This window comes from Mandrillus leucophaeus, unplaced genomic scaffold, assembly GCF_000951045.1.
Source record: "Mandrillus leucophaeus isolate KB7577 unplaced genomic scaffold, Mleu.le_1.0 Scaffold455, whole genome shotgun sequence".
In the NCBI taxonomy this organism is placed as follows: domain Eukaryota; kingdom Metazoa; phylum Chordata; class Mammalia; order Primates; family Cercopithecidae; genus Mandrillus; species Mandrillus leucophaeus.
In genome coordinates, this window is record NW_012104865.1 from 461473 (window position 1) to 482464 (window position 20992).

At 34.9% G+C, this 20992-nt stretch overlaps 1 protein-coding gene across 1 annotated transcript in view; it reads left to right on the forward strand.

The window, feature by feature from the left end:
- OTOGL (otogelin-like) overlaps positions 1-20992 on the forward strand; it is a 166363-nt gene that overhangs the window by 132566 nt on the left and 12805 nt on the right. The window contains exons 44-52 of the mRNA XM_011994393.1: positions 6787-6928; positions 7849-8034; positions 10324-10536; positions 11007-11111; positions 11402-11509; positions 12839-12940; positions 13266-13370; positions 13455-13495; positions 20746-20788. Of these exons, the coding sequence (XP_011849783.1) occupies positions 6787-6928; positions 7849-8034; positions 10324-10536; positions 11007-11111; positions 11402-11509; positions 12839-12940; positions 13266-13370; positions 13455-13495; positions 20746-20788 (1045 nt within the window). The remainder of the gene's footprint in view (positions 1-6786; positions 6929-7848; positions 8035-10323; positions 10537-11006; positions 11112-11401; positions 11510-12838; positions 12941-13265; positions 13371-13454; positions 13496-20745; positions 20789-20992) is intronic.

Here is a 20992-nt window from a genome sequence, read left to right on the forward strand (position 1 = left end):
GAGGCAGGAGAATTGCTCGAACCCAGGAGGCAAAGGCTGCAGTGAGCCGAGATTGTGCCATTGCACTCCAGCCTGGATGACAAGAGTGAAACTCCATCTCAAAAAACAAAAACAAACAAAAGAAAAATCCTCCAGTGAATTTGACAGCAAAAAAAGAGACCTAAAATCCGAATATACAGGAGGAATTGGACACTAGCACAAGTGGCTAATCTAACAATTATAATAGATACCTTAATGCTTACTTAAAGTGTGGGTTTTGTTTACTGTAGAAATGTAAATGGGCACCAAGTTATGTTGTGTCTTATGTTGGAAAATCTGAATCAACAACTATATAAAACTATTCCTAGGGTAACATCTAAAAATCAGTCATGCAGAATTTAAGGATAATTATTAGAATATTTTGCTTGATTGTTTATTTTTATAAATAGCAAGTAATCTTGTCTCAAAAGATTTCTTCAGAACTAGTTTTAGAATCATGTGGAAGGTCAGGCTTGTCCACCATGATCCTCATTTAACCCAACGTCACTCCCTTCACAAGGAACATTTTGCTTTTGTATTTTCATAGGCTGTTCAATGATGGGATACATTTTTATAATTTTTTTAAGTATTATAGTTTGAATATCTCTTTCAACAAAAGAAAGTTAGTTTGCCATTTTATCTGCTGCATAGGTATAAATAAATTTAATTAAAGAAGGTAGTGGCTATCTATAAAATATATATGAAATATGTGTGTGTGTGTGTGTGTGTGTGTGTGTATATATATATATATATTTTTTTTTTTTTTTTTTTTGAGGAGTCTTGCTCTGTCATCCAGGCAGTGATGTCATCCAGTGCAGTGGTGTGATGTTGGCTCACTGCAGCCTCCACCTTTCAGATTCAAGCGACTCTCCTACTGCAACCTCCTTAGTAGCTGGGATTAGAGGCATGTGCCACCACACCTGGTTAATTTTTTGTATTTTTAATAGAGGTGGAGTTTCACCACGTTGGCCAGGTTGGTCTCGAACTCCTGACCTCAAATAGTCCACCTGCCTTGGCCTCCAAAGTGTTGGGATTACAGGTGTGAGCCATCATACCCGGACATGGCTATAATATTTTTATAGTCGGAGTTGAAAATTCATTTGTCATCATGGAAAGAAAAGATAAAAAGTAAAACCTAAATAATGTAAATGGATTATTTTAACTGTAATGGTAAAGAAGAGCTCACAAAATTGGCTTATTTTGCAGATTTTTTTTTTCAAGAGTGACCAATTAAAAATACTATAAAAAAAAGTTTGAGAATAAGATAAAATAATTGACACTAGGAAGTACTAGTACTTTCAGACTCTCAAGTACTCAAAGTCTCTAGATGTGTTTCCTTGAGAAACTGAAAGAGACCTTTACAAAGCTTATGAGGATTCTATGCACAGTAGCCTGTGTCTTCAGACAATGTCTTTAGCTGCATTCTGGTCATGATGATTCAGTGATAACTGTGGCACAGTGCATACAATAGTGGAAAATGCATTTTCTTTTTACCCACATAGTTCTTGGATATTGCAAAACTGAGAAAGAGAAGACATAGTATTGCCATCATGCTGAACTTGATATTTGGCCTTGGATCTCCTCAATTCACCGCAGATTTCTTACATGGATATTTAGGGATTGAATGCAATATCAAAGTGTCCATTAAGTCATGAGATACTCAGGGTGTATTTCTTTTTCTTTCAAAGCCTCAAGTTGTAAGACATTATTTTTATTTAAAAGACACAGACTATTAAATACCAGAATGTAAAACTTTCATGATCTCAAAAAAACACTTTAAAGAAATTTTGAGTTTATAGTGACTTCTTTGGGCTGAACTCAAATCAACCTTGAGATAAAGTTTCTCTTTCTTTACCCTTTTAAAAGTTACTTTGATTGAAGTCCTGTTGCAAGAGAAAAAGGAAAGTTAAGAACTAAAAAAAAGGGAGGGTCATGACAATTTGCTCTATAGATCTGTATGAAAGTCTGAAGATGGGCTAGGCAGGTATAGTAAGGTAGCTAATTAAAAGGTTTCTGAGTAGTTCTTATTTATTTTCTTGTTTTAACCTTTTATTGTGGTAATGTTTACATATTCACAAAAGTGGTGGGAACAGTATAAGAACTTTTTGGTGTCCGTCATATTAAAAAATCATTTAAAAATTGCCTCTTTTTTTCTGCCTATCTTCTTCACTCCTGCCACACCCCGCCCCTGTTGAATTCTTTTAAAGCAAGTCTACTTTGGGAAAATGATGATGGACTCTGCTGGTCGTGGGAAGCAAGTGAGGATAGCGGCATGTTCAGAAAAGAAAGATGGCATTTGGGAGACATTTGGGATATGGAATGGGCAGGATTTAAGGACCAATTAGATGTTAGTGCTAAGGGAGGGTGAGCATTTGTAGATGACTTCAACTTTCTAGCTTAAACAGGGTAACATATCAAGATAAAGAAATTCTTGATGACTTGTTGATACTCGGTCTGTTCCATCCAAGCTATCACCAAGTCATGTTGAGTCCACTTCCAAAATATATTCAATATCCATGCATTTCTTCCCACCACCATTTCAATCCAGACAAATATAACCTCTTGCCTGGTCCAATGACAAAACTTTATAATTCAATATTTTTAAACAAAACGTCAGATAGTTTAATAGATGCTTCTCTTTACTTACATCTTTTTTTTAAAAATTATACTTTATATTCAGGGATACATGTGCAGAACATGCAGGTTTGTTATATAGGTATACATGTGCCATGGTGGTTTGCTGCACCCATTAACCCATCAACCCATCATCTACATTGGGTATTTCTCCTAATACTATCCCTCCCCTAGTCTCCCACCCCCCGACAAAGGGTATGTGATGTTCTCCTCCCTGTGTCCACATGTTCTTATTGTTTAACACCTACTTATGAGTGAGAACATGTGATGTTTGGTTTTCTGTTCCTGTGTTGGTTTGCTGAGAATGATGGTTTCCAGCTTTATCCATGTCCCTGCAAAGGACATGAACTCATCCTTTTTTATGACTGCATAGTATTCCATGGTGTATATGTGCCACATTTTCTTTATCCAGTCTATTATTGATGGGCATTTGAGTTGGTTCCAAGTCTTTGCTATTATGAACAGTGCTGCAATAAACATAAGTAGAATGATTTATAATCCTTTGGGTAGATGCCCAGTAATGGGATTGCTGGGTCAAATGGTATTTCTGGTTCTAGATCCTTGAGGAATTGCCACACTGTCTTCCACAATGGTTGAACTAATTTACACTCCCACCAACAGTGTAAACGCATTCCTATTTCTCCACATCCTCTGCAGCATCTGCTGTTTCCTGACTTTTTAATGATAGCCATTCTAACTGGTGTGAGATGGTATCTCATTGTGGTTTTGTTTTACATTTCTCTAATGACCAGTGATGCTGAACTTTTTTTCACATGTTCGTTGGCCACATAAATGTCTTCTTTTGAGAAGTGTCTGTTCCTATCCTTTACCCACTTTTTGATGGGGTTGTTTTTTCCTCATAAGCTTGTTGTAGCTATTTGTAGAGTCTGGATAGTAGCCCTTTGTCAGATGGATAGATTGCTAAAATTTTCTGCCATTCTGTGGGGTGCCTGTTCACGCTGATGATAGTATCTTTTTCTGTGCAGAAGCTGTTTAGTTTAATTAGATCCCATTTGTCAACTTTGGCTTTTGTTTCCATTGTTTTTGGTGTTTTAGTCATGAAGTCTTTGCCCATGAGTATTCTGAATGATATTGCCTAGGTTTTCCTCTAGGGTTTTTATGGTTTTAGATCTTACATTTAAGTCTTTAATCTATCTTGAGTTAATTTTTGTATAAGGTGTAAGGAAGGGATCCAGTTTCAGTTTTCTGCATATGGCTAGACAGTTTTCCCAACAGCACATATTAAATAGGGAATCATTTCCCCATTACTTGTTTTTGTCAGGTTTGTGAAAGATCAGATAGTTGTAGATGTGTGGCATTATTCCTGAGTCCTCTGTTCTGTTCCACTGGTCTATGTATCTGTTTTGGTACTAGTACCATGCTGTTTAGGTTACTGTAGCCTTTTCTACCACTGAGCTTCATCCTCGTTTGCAAATCTCTACAAAGCAGGCAGAATAATATCTTAAAATTATAAACAGAATGTGTGAATTTCTCTACCTAAAATCCTTCACTGTATTTCACTTAGACTACATTCCAAAGTTCTTACCAGGGCTGTCAATGTCCTCTATGATCTGGCCCACCTACTTCTCCAGCCACATCTTGTGCTATGCTCCTCTTGTTTGCTAAGCTCCAACATTGTTGCCTCCTCTCAGCTTTCTTCATATTCCAAGAGTTATTTTTTTTCTGTCAAAAGGCTATACTTCTTGCTATTTCCCCAACTGGAATACTTTTTTCTTTCAATCTTTTCTAGCATGGTGGCTTCTCTTCATCTTACTTAAAGGCTTTGTTCTTGTAGTTGTTGAGATCCACAAGCAGAGAACAGGTCTGTTTCATTTACCTTTATTCTTATGCATAGTACACTGTCTGATGTGTAGTTAGTTACCCAAAAAATGATGAAAGTGTTCATCAGTTATTAAATAAGTAGAGGATACAGAAGAATCAGCTTTTGTGGGCTAAGTAGAGAAGGGATTTTTTTTTTTTTTTTAATTTCAGACAGATTAAGTCATGTACATCATCAGAGTGAAAACATTGAGCAGAAACTCTGGAGCATAATTCGGGAGCTCAGAGGAGGTAAGTTGAGGCCAGAGATCAGGTCGGAAGAGTTATTAGTATATGGATTTTAAGAATAATGATAATTTATGATGTGTCAGGGTTTTTTTCTGTACATTTTCCATATATTAGCTCATTTAATTTTCACAGCAATCTTAAGTAGTAGTAGTTGTTACTATTAACTCTACTTCACATATGAAGAAACCAAGATAAAGAAGATTTAAATGCCCCAAATGGTGATAGAAACCATGGGAATGGATGAGCTTGGGGAGAGCATTTTCAGTGACAGAACATGACCATTGAGGATGGGATCTAGTAAAACAGAGTGAGAGGCAGGTAGAAGAAACAATGACCAAATAGATGGAAAGGCAACGGAGTGTGGTACCTTTGAAGTTCAAGGAGAGAACATTTTAAGCAAGTGGATGTGCTAACGGCAATATAGGCTTCTGAGAGGTCAGGGAGGGTTTAGAATATCAGTTTCATTGCATTTGATTAAAAGGAGGCTATTAGTGACTAAAGCAAGTATTGTGTGTAAAGTAAGGTGGTTGGAAACTGAGAAGATTTCACAAAGGACATTGAAAAGAAAGTCGATTCTTAGGGTTTTTTTCTGCATCTTTAAAAATATCTAATTTTATTTTTATATTGACAGATAAAATTGTATGTGTTTACCGTGTACAACATGATGTTTTGAAGTGTATATACATTGTGGAATGATGAAATCTAGCTAATTAACAAATGCATTACCTTATGTGATTTTCACTTGTGTGATGATAACACTTTACATCCACTCTCAGCATTTTTCAATAATATAATTATATAGGCATATATATATATTATTATAGGCAACATGTTGTACAATAGATCTCTTGGACTTCTGCCCATCTAACTGAAATTCTGTACCCTTTAACAACATCTTCCCAAGCACTTCAATCCCTGGTAACTATAATTCCTTGCTCAATTCTATATGATCAACTTTTTTAGTTTTCACATGTGAGTGAGATCATGTGGTATTTGTCTTCCTGTGCCTGGCTTATTTCACTTACCATCATGTTCTCTGGGTTCATTCATGTTGTCACAAATGACAGGATTTCATTCTTTTTAAAGCACAAATAATGTACCCCTGTGTATATGTACCAAATTTTCTTTCTTCATTCATCCTTTGGCAGACCCGCAGGTTGATTCTGTATTTTGGCCCTTGTGAATAATGCTGTAGTAAACATGGATGTGCAGACATCTCTGTGACATACTGATTTCATTTCCTTTGGATATGTACCTAGTAGTAGGGTAGCTCGATTATGTAATATTACTATCTTTAATTTTTTGAGAAACTCCCATATTGTCTTCCACGATGGCTGTACTAATTTACATTCCCACCAACAGTGCGCAAGGGTTACCTTTTCCCTACATCCTCGCCAATGATCATTATTTTTATTGGATACTTTGGCCTGTATCAGAATTTGGCATCTGAATTTAGATACTTCGTATGTGCCTACTGAATAATGAGTTGAGAGAAAAGTGGAATAAATATTGTCACATGCTACATTATTTATATTTCAGGTATCTCTAGATCAAAATGGAACCTATTCTATAGGAACAAATGAGTCTCTAATTAAATTGAGGTGTGCCAAATTTTACAAACCATGTAACTAACATTGAATATTAATAAAAGTTTTGAGAAGCATTTGTAACTTTATTTAATAATCAATACTGTATACCATTATAGAATGCTTTGTGAGCTTACAACTTAATCTATAATTCTTCAAACTCTTATTCAGTATATAGAAAAGGCAATTGTAGCCCACAGTGGATATTAGAAATAAATTTTTGCTTGGCTCCACATACTGTTTTCTTTTCCACCTTTATAAGAAAGATGTGTGTAGATTAGTGCACATGGTATTTGTCTTATTTAAATGTATTTAGAGTGATGTTTAATATTATGAATTTTTGAAAAAAGTAAGGTCTATGATGAAGTATAATGAACATTAACTTGCTACCCTTTGATTCTCCAAAATAATCTTAGTCTAGCTTAGGGCTTTCAGAGAAATAAAACAATATAACTTATTTCAAAGCAAAATGTTTCTCTAGGTTTCACCGAAAGACTTTTGTGAAAAGATGTGGATCAATTATACCTATTTTTGGAACTATGAATGTGATGCACTTTCTGCATATGTGGCTCTGTGCAACAAGTTTGATATCTGTATTCAGTGGAGAAAACCTGATTACTGCTGTAAGTAACTGTTAACTGAATAATATTTTTTAATCATAAATAAATATCACTTTTGCAATCACTTCTTTCCTTCTTTTTCTTTATCACAAATGAATTTAGTAAGCATAAAATGCACAGAAGAAGCTATCACAAACACAAGTTGCATCACTCAATTTCAGAAATAAAACAATCACACATGAAGCTCCCTATGTGCCTTCTCCAGCCCTTCCCTCTCTCTTTTCCCTGAGAGGTAATCACTATTCAAGAGGGGCATTGCTGATTCATTGGGAATGAGTGTCATCCCCAATTTCACTAGACAATGTCAAATGATTCTCCACTGAGATTGTACCAATTCATAACCCCACTAGCTGAGCATTCAATTTTTAATAGTATGACTTTTTACAATCATTGACAATCCACAAGGCTTTTCTAAAACATCATTTATAAACTGCTCAGCAATAGTAATTTCTTTTGACAGTGAAGGATCAAACCTAAACATAACAGCATTTTTCTTTTTTATGATTTGGTTGAGTTTTATATACTGAAAGTATATTTCGGTTATAATTCTAAGTAGACTGTTACCTCTTCTTACTGCACAGAGCAATAATTTCATAATAGTTGATTGTCTATTTATGCCAACCAGACTTGTGCTGCCTGTTGGTGATATTTATTTGTTATACATCTGATAAGTGTTTCCCACCATAACAACTAATACTAGTAGACCCTTGGAAAATGCTTAAAAATTACAAAAAATGCAAAAAGCAAACACATTGGTGCCTTTGTTTCTGATGTATGGTTACAGAGTAAATGAAAAATGGACTTTGAAGAGACTAAAATTTGCAAAATACATTTTCTGTAAGAAATCTAACATTTCTTTCTTTTACTAGAATTTAAATAGGTTACTTTCATCATTAGCAAATTTTGTCTCCTATTCTTCAAAGCCCTGAGTTGCCCAGAGGGGAAGGAATATCAACCCTGTGTGCGACCTTGTGAAGCAAGAACATGCCTGAACCAATGGTTCTATGGACACTCTTCCTGTTTGAACTTAAGAGAAGACTGTGTGTGCAAAGATGGAACTATTCTTCACAGGCCACATTCAACCCAGTGCATTCCAGAGAAAGAGTGTGGTAAGACACGAAGTACAAAATGACTTTTCAGGGATCCGGCAAACAGACAAAAACGTTTTTTAGATATTGCAGAGATGTGCTAACAAAGATTTATCAAAGACAGCTTGAATGTTGGAAAGGAAATGAGTTTGTTTGTAGTTTAATCTTAACATGATTTCAAGAGAAGTTAATTGTTATAAAAGCTTCAGTGGTAATGTGTTTTAATCTTTACATCTGCCTATAGTAACTGAAAAAAAGCATGGGAAATCAAGAATTAAGAGTGTGGATTATGGACTGAACTCAAATTCAAGTTAATTCATATATTAGTGGTTCACTTTTACTCCTATGAGTCTCAGGTTATGCATCCGGAAAAGTGAGGAAAATAATAGTACTTATAAGGTTAGGGTGGGGCTACGTAATTTAGTAAAAAGCATTTTGCATTTAACATGGTGCCTTGAGAAAATTAGCATGTAAGAAATGGCAGATGGTACTATTATCTGGGTGCTATGATTTGGATGTGGTTTGTCCCCACCAAAACTCATGTTGAGGTTTGATCCCCAGTGTGGCAGTGCTGGGAGATGTGGCCTAGTGGGAGGTGTCTGGATCATGGGGGCACTGCCCTCATCAATAGATTCATGCCTTCTCAAAGTTGTGAGTGATTTATTGCTCTTGTGAGACTAGATTAGTTCTAGCAGAAATGGAATCTTTCCCTCAGGTACAGATTGTTATAAAGGGAGTTTCCTCCTCACGTTTGATTCATCTTCACATCTGTCCACCTCTCCTTTGACCTTCTGCCATAGTACAAGGCAGGAGAAAAACCCTCACCTGAAGTTAAGTAGATGCTGGCACCATGCACCTTGAACTTCCCAGCCAGCAGAAGTGTGACTAAATGAATCTTTTTTCTTTATAAACTACCCATTTTCAGGTGTTCTCTTAGAGCAACACAAAATGGACTAAGATACTGGAGGAACATGTTTAGTATTTCTAATTTTATTTTCAAACAATGTTATTTTGATGCATTGTCTCCATGGTGGTGGCGGATGAAAAAGTGCAAAATTGAGATGATTGTAACACAGGAATTGTCAGTCATAGGCCTCTTCGTTATGGTCATAAGAAAATGAATTGACTAATAATTAAAGAAAAAGGCAAGGAGGAGTGAAATGCATATATAGTTTCAGAAATAAGCTAGTGTTTGCCATTATAGAAAGTATCTGTGGAAGACTTTGAGGGTGTACAGGTGTGCTTATATTTATTGTTTAGAGATCTATGAGATTTGGTTTGATAGTAAATAGGATAAGAGTTCACTAAAGGCAGGGGATGTGGTTGGTAACTACATTTATCATTATTATTCCTCAAAAGAACTACTAGATGGTCATATTTATCATAAAACTTTTACTTAAAGATAATAGTCACTAAATAATATTTTGCCTGATTGCCTACTTTTTACTTTTAGATTTTAAAGCAGAAATATTTTGAATTTTCATATGATATAAATGTTATATGAGGTAGGGGCTACCTTGCTTTCTAATCCCACTCATTTTTAACAGTTACTATTTTCAAATTAATTTAAATTTATATTATTGAATTTGTTTAGGTTAAATAAATTATGTTAACAGGACTTAAAATGTGTCAAAAATAATAGAACATTTCATTTATAGAAGAAGACATGCAGATTTATAGATGGTTGTAAAAGGAAAGAAATTTTTTCTTTCTCTCTCTCTCTTTCTTTCTTTCTTTCTTTCTTTCTTTCTTTCTTTCTTTCTTTCTTTCTTTCTTTCTCTCTCTCTTTCTTCCCTTCTTTCTTTCTTTCTTTCTCTTTCTTTCTTTTTCTTTTGAAGCAGGGTCTAAACTGTTGCACAGGCTTAAGTACAGTGGTCATAGCTCACTGAGACTCAAACTCCAGGCCTCCAGTGATCCTCCCACCTTAGCTTTCTGAGTAGGCATGTCACTACACTTGGCTAATTATTTTTCTTTTTGGTAGAGACAAGGTCTTGCTCTGTTGCCCAGGCTGGTCTCAAACTCCTGGCCTGAAGCAATCCTCCCTCCTCAGCCTCCCAAAGTGCTGGGATTATGGGTATGAGCCACTGCATCTGACCAGGAAAAAAATACTTTCTGTGGACTAAGTATAAATTTCCATTAAAGAAAAGTGTAAGTTAGTGGGTGATGAAAGAGAAATCTGAGAAAAATAATAGACTTATGACATATCATCTATGTCACTGGGCCATGTCACAGTCTGAAACCAAAACATGGTGGCATGATTTACTTTAGTGCCCAGGTTATGAGTGTTATAATACTGTTGATCTTTTTAAGCATGCACTGATAGTGAAGACCAACCTCGCACTGCTGGGGAGATTTGGAATGGGGGCATTGATGAATGCGCTCTATACAAATGTTTGGAGAATGGAAGTATTATTCCTATAGAACCTGACTGTGATGAAGAGCCCACGCCAGTTTGTGAACGTGAAGCTGAAGTTGTCATGGGCATCATTGATAAATGGACCTGCTGTTCAAAGGAAGTTTGTGGTATGTATGAAGAAGCCTTATACTCAATTGATTCCACAAAATATGTTGATACTCTTTGTGAGAAAGCAGAGCAGAGCGTATATAATGCTTCATATTTAAAAAATGTGGCATAAATGCCATTTTCTCAAAGCAAGTTTTGTTTCGTTACAATTTTGTTGAATACACATGAAAAACTGTGGCTATTCACAGTTAATAACACTCAACAAAACATGAGAAGAGAAAAGAACTGGGAATCTTTGATTTATGAATCAAGGGTGAAAGGCAATAATAGAAAAACCTCAAAGCTGCTGCATTTTCATATATGCCCATTTTGTTAGCTGAATGGGTTAACTGCAGTGTAAAAACATGCATAATGAGAGTCGTTTCCCCTCTTTGAGTTTCCTGCTTTGAGTTGGCAGTCATTTCCCTGCTTTGAGTTGGCAGATTTCAGTTGTGTTCACTAATATTTTAACAGTTTTTCTTATTTATAGGATGTGACATGACTTTGTGTGAAACTACCATCCCAACATGTACAGATAGTCAAAAATTGATTGTTGGCCACAGTCCTCTTTCTTGCTGTCCACAGTACAAATGTGGTAGGTAATCAATATAGAAAATTAAGAGTGAGGTTCATTGTTTATTCAGAACAGTGGATTAGATTCTCATTCTTTGTGTCTCCGAGACAATGATTTATTATAAAAGATTGTGGAGTTGTCTTGCTAATGTTTTAAACCTGGTATGTATCTTTCATATATATGTATATATATATGATTAAGAACTTTAAAATAAGTTATTTATTACTAAACTCAAAGAGAGGTAAACACTATGTCATTTATTTTATCATCTCATGCTATACACATTTTCTAATATAATTGTGTTTCTGCAGAATGTGACCCATTGAAATGCCCCAGTATTTCAACACCAGAATGCAGAGAAGACCAATTCATGATTCAAGTTCAACAGGAAGAACCTTGTTGTTTTTCCCCTCTTTGTGGTGAGTATTCTAGAGATAATTTCTTAGAAGAAGAGAAAGGATCTAGGAAAAAATCTCTAATTTGATGTGAATTTTATGAGACTGTTGGTAAGCAATATTCTGATGTTATAAGAATTCAACTGAATGAGTACTGTTGTAAAGAAAGTATGACATTTTGAATGACTAGACAATCATAACAAATACCTTCCCCCATCAACAAAAACTATATACCTCAGTCCAAATATGACCAAGATTTTTAAATCAAGCTTTTTAAATAATAAGGCCAATACTTAAGTTTTTCGAAGAAAAATTTAGCACTGGCTTTCCTCGAAGAACCAACTTGAATAATGAGCTCTGCTAAGACTTTATAAGATGTCTTTAAAACTTCATGTCCTGCATATGTTTGAGGTATGATGATCTCAGAAAAGAATGGCAGAAACAAAGGTGACTGGAAAATGGCTGGAGCTAAATGTTCTGCCTGGCGAACTGAACATTGAAATATAAAGAATTCTCTAATTTTTTAAAATGAATCATTATATCCATGATTCCTTGGTGATTAATGTAGGTTTCAGAAGTAATCAAAACAATTTATTAGCACCAGTTAAGATTCATTGGCTGCAAGTGGTAAAACTGATTGATTCTGGCTAGCTTTAGCACAACCTGTTATTGGAAGAATCTGGGGAAGTAGGATCAAAATTAAGCAGAACAGTCAAGCCCTTGGAAGGAGAGAAACCAGCTGCTCTAGGTAGAGGTCACTAATGATTGAGTCAACTTTATTTTTTTCTTCACTTGATGTGTCTCTATATATGACTCAAATTCCATCGAAAGGGATTCTGATTACTCCTATGTGGGTTGTTTCTACAGAGTGGCCCGGTGATGTGAGGCACCTTTAAAGATAGTCACTCAAAAATATGTGGGTGGTGCATTTCCTCAAGGTCATTCAGAGAGTAGTTACCAAAGTTGGGAGGGCATGCTGAAACAGCCCAAAAGAACAAATGCCTACTATATTTTCATCCCTAAATGAGAGTAATCAATGGTAGTAAATTAAGAAAACATAAATATAATAAATAAACAAGTGACATTTTGATTTTAATGAGAACAAATTACCTAGGAAATCTGAATGTTCTACCTTTCTGGTAAGATGGTGTTCTATATGTCACTGTGCTTGGAAAGCATAATGCAATATACTCAGACAGTATTATTGTTTTTATGACCAAATAAGGAGATATACCTTACATTTCTTTTACTATTTTCTTAAACAAAATTGATTTATGTATGGTAATTTAAGCTCATATTATAATTCATGGTTTTTAGCTCAGCTGTGACTTTTGGTTTTTTGTTTCACCTTAGTTTGTGAATCTTGCACCAAACCTGTTCCACTATGTCATGATGGGGAATTTCTCACAGTAGATCTTAATAGCACACACTTCTGTTGTCCTCAGTATTACTGTGGTAAGTGTATATAAACTATTTTAAAATATTTAGATGTGTCCAATGTTTAAGAAGCCCAGTGCATCTTAGTTGGCTGTTACATCAGACCCTTTTTCAAAGTTTTTCACTTGATGAGCTATCCTAGCACCAGTACTCTTTTTGTACCTGTTTATATGTCAGTTGTTTTATCTTCACCAACAACACATGGCAATCTGGTGGTGGGAGAGGTAGCACTTGGGAAATATGAATCCATGCATTATTGGTTATGGCAGTGAACTAAATGGTAGGTAATAAGAAATGGCAACTCTATAAAATCCATCTTTACCCATGTAATTTTTCTTTTTAGTATGTGAGCCAAACCTTTGTCCTATGCCATTACTCAACTGTGCAGAAGATATGAATCTTGTGAAAGAAAATGTATCTGGTCAATGTTGCCCAACATGGCATTGTGGTAACTAATTTTCATATTTTAAGTTTTCATTATAATAAGTTAATTATTTTGATCAATGTAAATATGTTGATTTTTGCCTTTTAGAATGTAACTGTGAAAACCTTGTTATGCCAACTTGTGAAGTGGTAAGAACACATATTTTGATTGACTTGTCATATTTATTTAAATCTGTTTATTTTTCCTTTGTTTCTCTCATTTCTAAATTCTTCTCAGAGTTAAAATTATCCACATTAAATTGTACTGAAGTAGATTAAAATAATGTACTCTGATATTAAGAAATAGTAAAATAAGTTACATTTTACTTGAGATAGGAAAGTACAATACATTATTTTTTAAACTGCTGATAGAATCTGCTAGTCTTGTATCTACTTAAGTTCACTGGTATTAAAATGAAGCAAAATATTGAAAAAAAGTTATCGAGTGGTGTCTCTAATGATTCTTTAAGAAAGTGCACTAATAATGCCTCTCTTGTAGAGAAGGGGATATAAACGTGGAACTGCCTGTTTCTTCTTAAGCATTATCTGCGAATGTGCAAACCTTATAGAAATTTCAAATATTTAATTTTTAGAAATAGCAAGGATAACTCTGGTATTACTTATTTAATCCTTAAACGTATCCCATAGTGCTTTACAAGTCTTTGTTTTCTTTAACTATTTATCTTCATGATACACTGATAAGGCTTGAGAAAGGTAATATATTCCTGGCCTTATTTATTAGAGAAGACACGCTTTATTTCACAAAGACAGTTTACTTTTCTTTCCCTTCTCAAACAATGTGTACACTTAGAGAATTCATTCAGAATCTCCAGTTCAAAGCTCTATTATGAAGAAGGAATGAGGTACTTTTTAAAATAACAGAACCCCTCCTAGGATGCCACGGTTTTATTTAAAAAGCATTAATCCAACATTTGCTTTAATGATGCTCTCATCTATAGTTTACAGAGAATGTTTAACTTTACAAATAACTTTCATAATAATTCTCTCATTTGATTATTTTGTGTGTACACTGTATATACATCTACACGAGAGTAGAATTATAATGCCATGTATTTCTCTAGTCCTTCACAGTTACATAACGTATTCAGTATACTATCTTACTGAATCTTTACCAAGTCAGTACTTTAGCTCATTTTATAAGTGAGAGAGATGAAATCCAAGGGAATAAATTATTGACTGAGATTTTCAGGATTCTAACCAAGGATTGCTTTTTGTGTGTGTGTGTTTGTGTATTCCCTATTCTTTCTACTCTGCCTTAACTCTTTATTTCCCTTAGAAAATGTAGCCAAGGCACAATTTGAAACAAGAATGAAAGAGAATGTGAGACTGCCTTGTTCTACCTTTCTCTTGCTGTGGCTCACTTCTGTCATTTGGAATACAAAAATAATAATACCTTATAGGCAATAAGCAAATATAATTTAAATGCTTAGTGTCTGACATATAGGAAGGGCTCAATCAGTATTAGTCACAAGTATTAGTTTTTTTGACACATTAAAACTTCAATTTCTTAATTTTTTTTTTTCCCTGTACAAGTCTGACCTAGCCCTTTTCTACTTTCTATCTTTTTTTCTGGGACACATAGGTTTTCTTTCTTTCTCTCTCTCTCTCTCTCTCTCTTTCGCATTTTCTTTTCTCTTTTCTTGTCTTGTCTTGTCTTTTCTTTCTTTCATGGAGTCTTGTTCTGTTGCCAGGCTGGAGTACAGTGGTACGATCTCTGCTCACTAAAATCTCTGCCTCCCAGGTTCAAACAATTCCCATGCCTCAGCTTCCTGTGTAGCCGGGAATACAGGCACGTGCCACCACACCCAGCTAATTTTTTGTATTTTAGTAGAGACGGGGTTTCACCATGTTGGCCAGGATAGTCTCAATCTCCTTACCTCGTGATCTGCTCACCTTGGACTCCCAAAATGCTGATTTTATGGGCGTGAGCCACCGTGCCTGGCTGAGACACATAGGTTTTCTAAAGACAAACGAAGCATTATACAATCTTTGTGTTTAATTGTTTTTATTTTTTATTTACTTATTTTTAAAATTGACAAAGATTGTATATATTTATTATGTACAACATGTTAATTTAAAATATGTATACATTATGGAATAGCTAAATTGAGTTAATTAACACATGCATTACCTCACAAAATCATTTTTTTGTGATGAGAACACAGAATCTATTCTCTTGACAATTTTTAAAAATACAATACATTGTTACTAACGATAGTCATTACATTTTACAATAGATCTCTTGAACTTATTTCTCCTATCTAACTGAAATTTTGCATCCTTTGGCCAACATGTCCTCAAACCCTACTCCCCTACCCTCAGCCCTGTTAACCACTGTTCTATTCCCTACCTTCTATGAGTTCAACTTTTTTAGATTCTGCATATAAATGAGATCAGGTGATATTTGTCTTGTGCTTGGCTTATTTCATTTAACGTAAGTCCTCCAGGTTCATCCATGTTGTCTCAAATGACAGGACTTTCTTCTTTTTCAAGGCTGTATGGTATTGCATTGTGTATATATACCACAGTTTCTTTATCCATTCATCCTTTGGTGGACATTTGTGTTGATTCTATATCTTGGCTATTGTATATAGTGCTGCAGTAAACATGGGAGTGGAGATATCTCTACAATATAGTGATTTTATTTCCTTTGTATATATACCAAGTAGTGGAATTGCTAGATTATATAGTAATTCTATTTTTGATTTTTTGAGGAGCATATATACTATTTTTCATAATGACTGTGCTAATTTACATTCTCACCAACAGTGTGCAGGGTTTCTTTTTGTGCATTTTCACAAACACTTGCTATCTTTTGTCTTCTTGATAATGACCATTTTAACAGGTATGAGATGATATTTCATTATGGATTTAATTTGCATTTCCCTGATTACTAATATTAAGCATTTTAAAATATACTTGTTGGGCATTTATATGTTTTCTTTTGTAAAATGCCTATTCAGGCCCTTTGCCCATTTTAAAAACCAGTTTATTTGTTTTTCTTGATATTCAGTTGTTTGAGTTTTTTATATATTTTGGATATTAACCCATTATTAGATATATAGTTTGCAAATATATTCTCTCACTCTGTAGGTTGTCTCTTCACTCTGTTGATTGTTTCCTTTGCTGTGCAGCAGCTTTTTAGCTTGCTATACTCCCATTTGTATATTTTTCTTTTGTTGTCTCTACATTTGGGTTCACAGCCAAAAAGATCATTGCTGAGACCAATATCCTGGAGCTTTTCCTCTATATTTTCTTCTAGTGGTTTCATAGTCTCAACCATTACAGTTAAGTCTTTAATCCCCTTAGAGTTAATTTTTGTGTGTTGTGTGAGATAAGGGTCTAATATAATTTGTCTGCATGTGGACATGCCATTGTTCCAGCATCATTTATTGAATAGACTATCCTTTTCCCATTGTTTGTTCTTGGTAACTTTGTCAAAAATTAATTGACCATAATGCATGGATTGATTTCTGGGTTCTCTAATCTGTTTTATTGGTCTATGTGTCTGTTTTTATGCTGGTACCATGCTGTTTTGATTACTGTAGCTTTGTAGCACATTTTGAAATCAGGTAGCATGATGCTGCCAGCTGTGTTCTTTTTGCTCAAGATCGCTTTGGCTATTTGGTGTCTTTTGTGGTTTCAAGCAAATTTGAGGATTGTTTTATCTATTTCTGTAAAAAATGTCACCAGAATTTTGACAAGGTTTGCATTCAATCTGTAGAGCAACTTGAGTAGTATAGATATCTTAACAATAAAATTTGAGGAGCACATTAAAACTTAATCTCTTAAATTACTTTATTATAATTGATTAAAAGTTAAACGTGATGCTCAGAATGTTAATCGCATTATAAAGATCATTATGAAGAAGTTTCCAGAGATGGCAACCATCAAGAAAAACTTGGAAGAATGTGATAGGTTAAAAATAATGGATGAAAGCAGTTGAACTATTTCAGACAGGGGCTAATAGAAACAGAAGTAGATTCACAAAGGTATGAGGTAATAGTTGTATGCTGAAGAATAATAACCATAACACCCTCTCTCTCGCCTGGAGAAAGAGTTAAATGAAGGAAGAATGAGAGATAAAAATCTACACAAATTGGCATATTTGGGGAGGGCTTTTTTTTAATTTTTATTTTCTAGAGACAGAGTCTGGCTCCGTTGCTTAGACTGAAATGCAGTGGCACAATCGTAGCATCACTGAACTCCCGAGCTCAAGTGATTCTTCCACCTTGGCCTCACAAAGTGCTAGTATTACAGGTGTGAGCCACTGCACCTGGCCAAGAGGGCTTTAAAGGCAAGGCTGAGGAGTGCAGATTTGATTTATTCATTTATTATTTTCATTTATTTATTCAACCAACATTTGTTGAAGATCAGTTATGGGCAGTCATCATGCCAGACACTTGAAAAAGCACAATCCTACCCCGAGGAGTTCCGTGCAAATTTTATATGATAGGAGCTGGAAAGAGTCCTGCATAGGATGAAAGTTATGATGAAAATGGTGTTTGAGGGAGATGTTTCTATTTATGCATAGCAGGATATGAGCACTAAAACATTAGTGGTCAGGAGATCAGCAAAGAGACTGGTGTAGCTGTTCATCAATGAACATCTTGGGTATTGTGAGGTTGGTGTGAATTTAGGAGGGCAAAATGAAAGACTTTGGCCTTTTGTAACAAATTGAACAAATGTATTGGTTGGGAGAAGAGGGGAGAGAGAGAGAGAGATATTAAAAAACTTTAAGGTTTCAAGCCTTGCACCCCAAGAGTCCAATATTACGAGGTCCTTGAAAAACATTACGATGGCCAGTGGAGCAGCTGAGAGTAGAGGTCCTAGTATTTGACTTGTAACCAGCCTCATATAGAGCTCCCCTTTTTTTTTTTTTTTTTTTTTTGGCCTGGAAAAGGCAACATAGCATCTTGAGTCATTTCAATAACTTCCAATGTAACAAGAAAAACCTAACCTTTCCTCGTATGGGATTTTATACTTCCTGTGTTCTAGACCCTTTGAAGCTTTTTGGGGTAGCAGTCTCTATGTTCATTCATTAACCTTGGTCTGGTTGTGACCTTAGCTCTGTGTTTTTTTTCCTAGTGTATTTCTACCCGTCTCTACTTTCTCTTTTCTTGTGCTAGATGCTGGCCCATCTAGCTTATTTCCCTCCCCAGCATTTGTGCTAGATGCTGGCCCATCTAGCTTATTTCCAACTCAACCCTCAATGTCTGAATATTAATTGTGAATCATATTTTGACATTCACTATTCCAAACATTTTTAAATGATTATTATATTATTAGCACTGTGCTAGACATGCAGAACATAACTAGTAGCTTTAATATCCTTGAACATCTTACCCAAATATACATAACCCTCCATCCATGATGATTTAGTTTTAACATTCATGGCTTTACACAAGCATTTATCTGACTCATTGTTCCTGAGTACTCACCCTGAATAATGGCTAATGTTTGTTTCGGTGACTAAGGTGATTTTTAAAAATATCGCATTAGTTTATTCACATAGACAAATGTATTTCAACCTGGGCCTTTGCAATTTTTTAAAATAATAACTTTATTGAAATAAATTCACATAACATACAATACATCCATATAAAGTATACAGTTCAGTGGCCTTTAGTATATTCACTGAATTGCACAACCATCAAGACAATCAATTTTAGAAGAATTTCACCAATCCAAAAGAAACCCTGTACCTACAGCAGTCATTCCTCATTCCTTTCCAGACTCTCCAGCCCTCAGAAATCTCTACTCTACTTTCTGTCTCTCCATGTATTTCTGTTCTTGGTATTTCCTATAAAGAGAATGGTATAATATGTGGTCTTTGTGTCTGGCTCTTTTTACTTAGCATAATATTTTCAAGGTTAATCCATGTTGTTGCATGTGTCACTACTTCATTCCTTTTGGTGTTGATAATATTCCATTGTATGGATATACCTTGATATTTATCCACATAAGATATACAGATGACCAATAGCACATGAGAAGATGCTTAACATCATTAAGTATCATTTAAATACAAATCAGAACTACAGTGAGATACCACTTCACATCTTGCCCGAATATACATAACCCTCCATGTATATTAACCCATTATATTAACTTACTAAAAAGACAAAAAATAACACATTTACAAGACTGTGGAGAAATGGAAACCCTTTTACACTACTGGTGGCAATGTAAAATGGTGCAGCTGCTTTGGAAAACACCTTGGCTATTACTCGGAAAGGTAAACATAGACTTATTATATAACACAACGATTTCACTCTTAAATATATACTGATGAGAAATGAAAACATATGTCTACATAAAAACTTACACTCGAATGTTCATAGCAGCACTCTTCATAATAGTCCAAAGTGGAAGCCCCCTAAAGTGATTTCGCTGCAGACTTTATAGGAGAGGGACGTTCATTTGGGAGTAAAAACTACCATATTTTTTCAGGTAATATTTAGGATTGGTAGAGCAATCAAAGAGGTATTTCCTCTTGGTAAAATTGGCAACTTAGAATAAAAGCATAATTGAATATGTGGATAAGATCTCAAAGGAAATGAGCATGGAAGAGAAGGATAGAAGATTTAAGCCTAAGCTCGAGGAAACAGAGCTAACATTATGGCTTTAACTATTAAAAAACAGGTACATATGTTACCTAAAAGAGTTAGTGTCTTTTTAAAATCTTTGGAGTAGTCATGCACTGGGAGAATTCGATTTATTATTTTTTTTAACTCCGTTGTTCTAACATTTATTTCCAGTCCCATTGGAATTGTCTAATGACTAAAGTCCTAAAATATCAAATGAATTAGTGTTCATAAAACTACTTTACAACTTATAAGGCCCTATAAAAAGCAAAACATTTTTAGCTTATGAGGGAAAATGCCTTTTATGCGAATTTATTGGCATCATTTATTTGTGTCAAGAATAAAATTCATTTTATTACTGATGTCATATGAAAATTAAATGCATCCAGGAAAAGCTGATGCTTTAAATACAATTCTTGAAACTTTAAGCCTGGTCCTGTATTTGGTGGGAAGAATCTCTGTCAGTCCTGATAGGGCAAAGTTTGAGTATCTGTCGTAGTAACAATGTACTAACAACAAAAGGCTCTATAGCACTTTCTGTGTGTCAGTCCTATTCTAAACTCTTTACGTATATTGATCTGTTTATTTTTCTCAACAATCCTAAGAGACAGGCAGTATTATTATCTCCACAATGCAGATGAGGGAAGTGAGGAGCAGATTGATTAAGTAATGTGCCCTAAATCAAAAAGTTAGTAAGTTATGGAGTCAGGATTGGTGCAAAGGCAGTTCCATTCCTAAGACTGTGCTATTAACCACTATACTATACTTGTGTTGCTGTTGTATATATTATAGCATCCTTGTGCAGATGCAGACATCAGAGCCCTGGGCTGCCTCGGTAGAGCAGGTCAAGAACATTTCCAAGAAGCAAAGTTCCCAGAGTTGGCAAATATTGTCTTCGACTGCCCTACAGAAGCTCAGAATCAAACAATATGATTTTAAAGTGTATGACTGTGTGATAAGGGACTTATTAGATGCTATCACTGAGTATGTATGTGTGTCTATATATATATATATAAATTGTTTTATATATATGTAATAT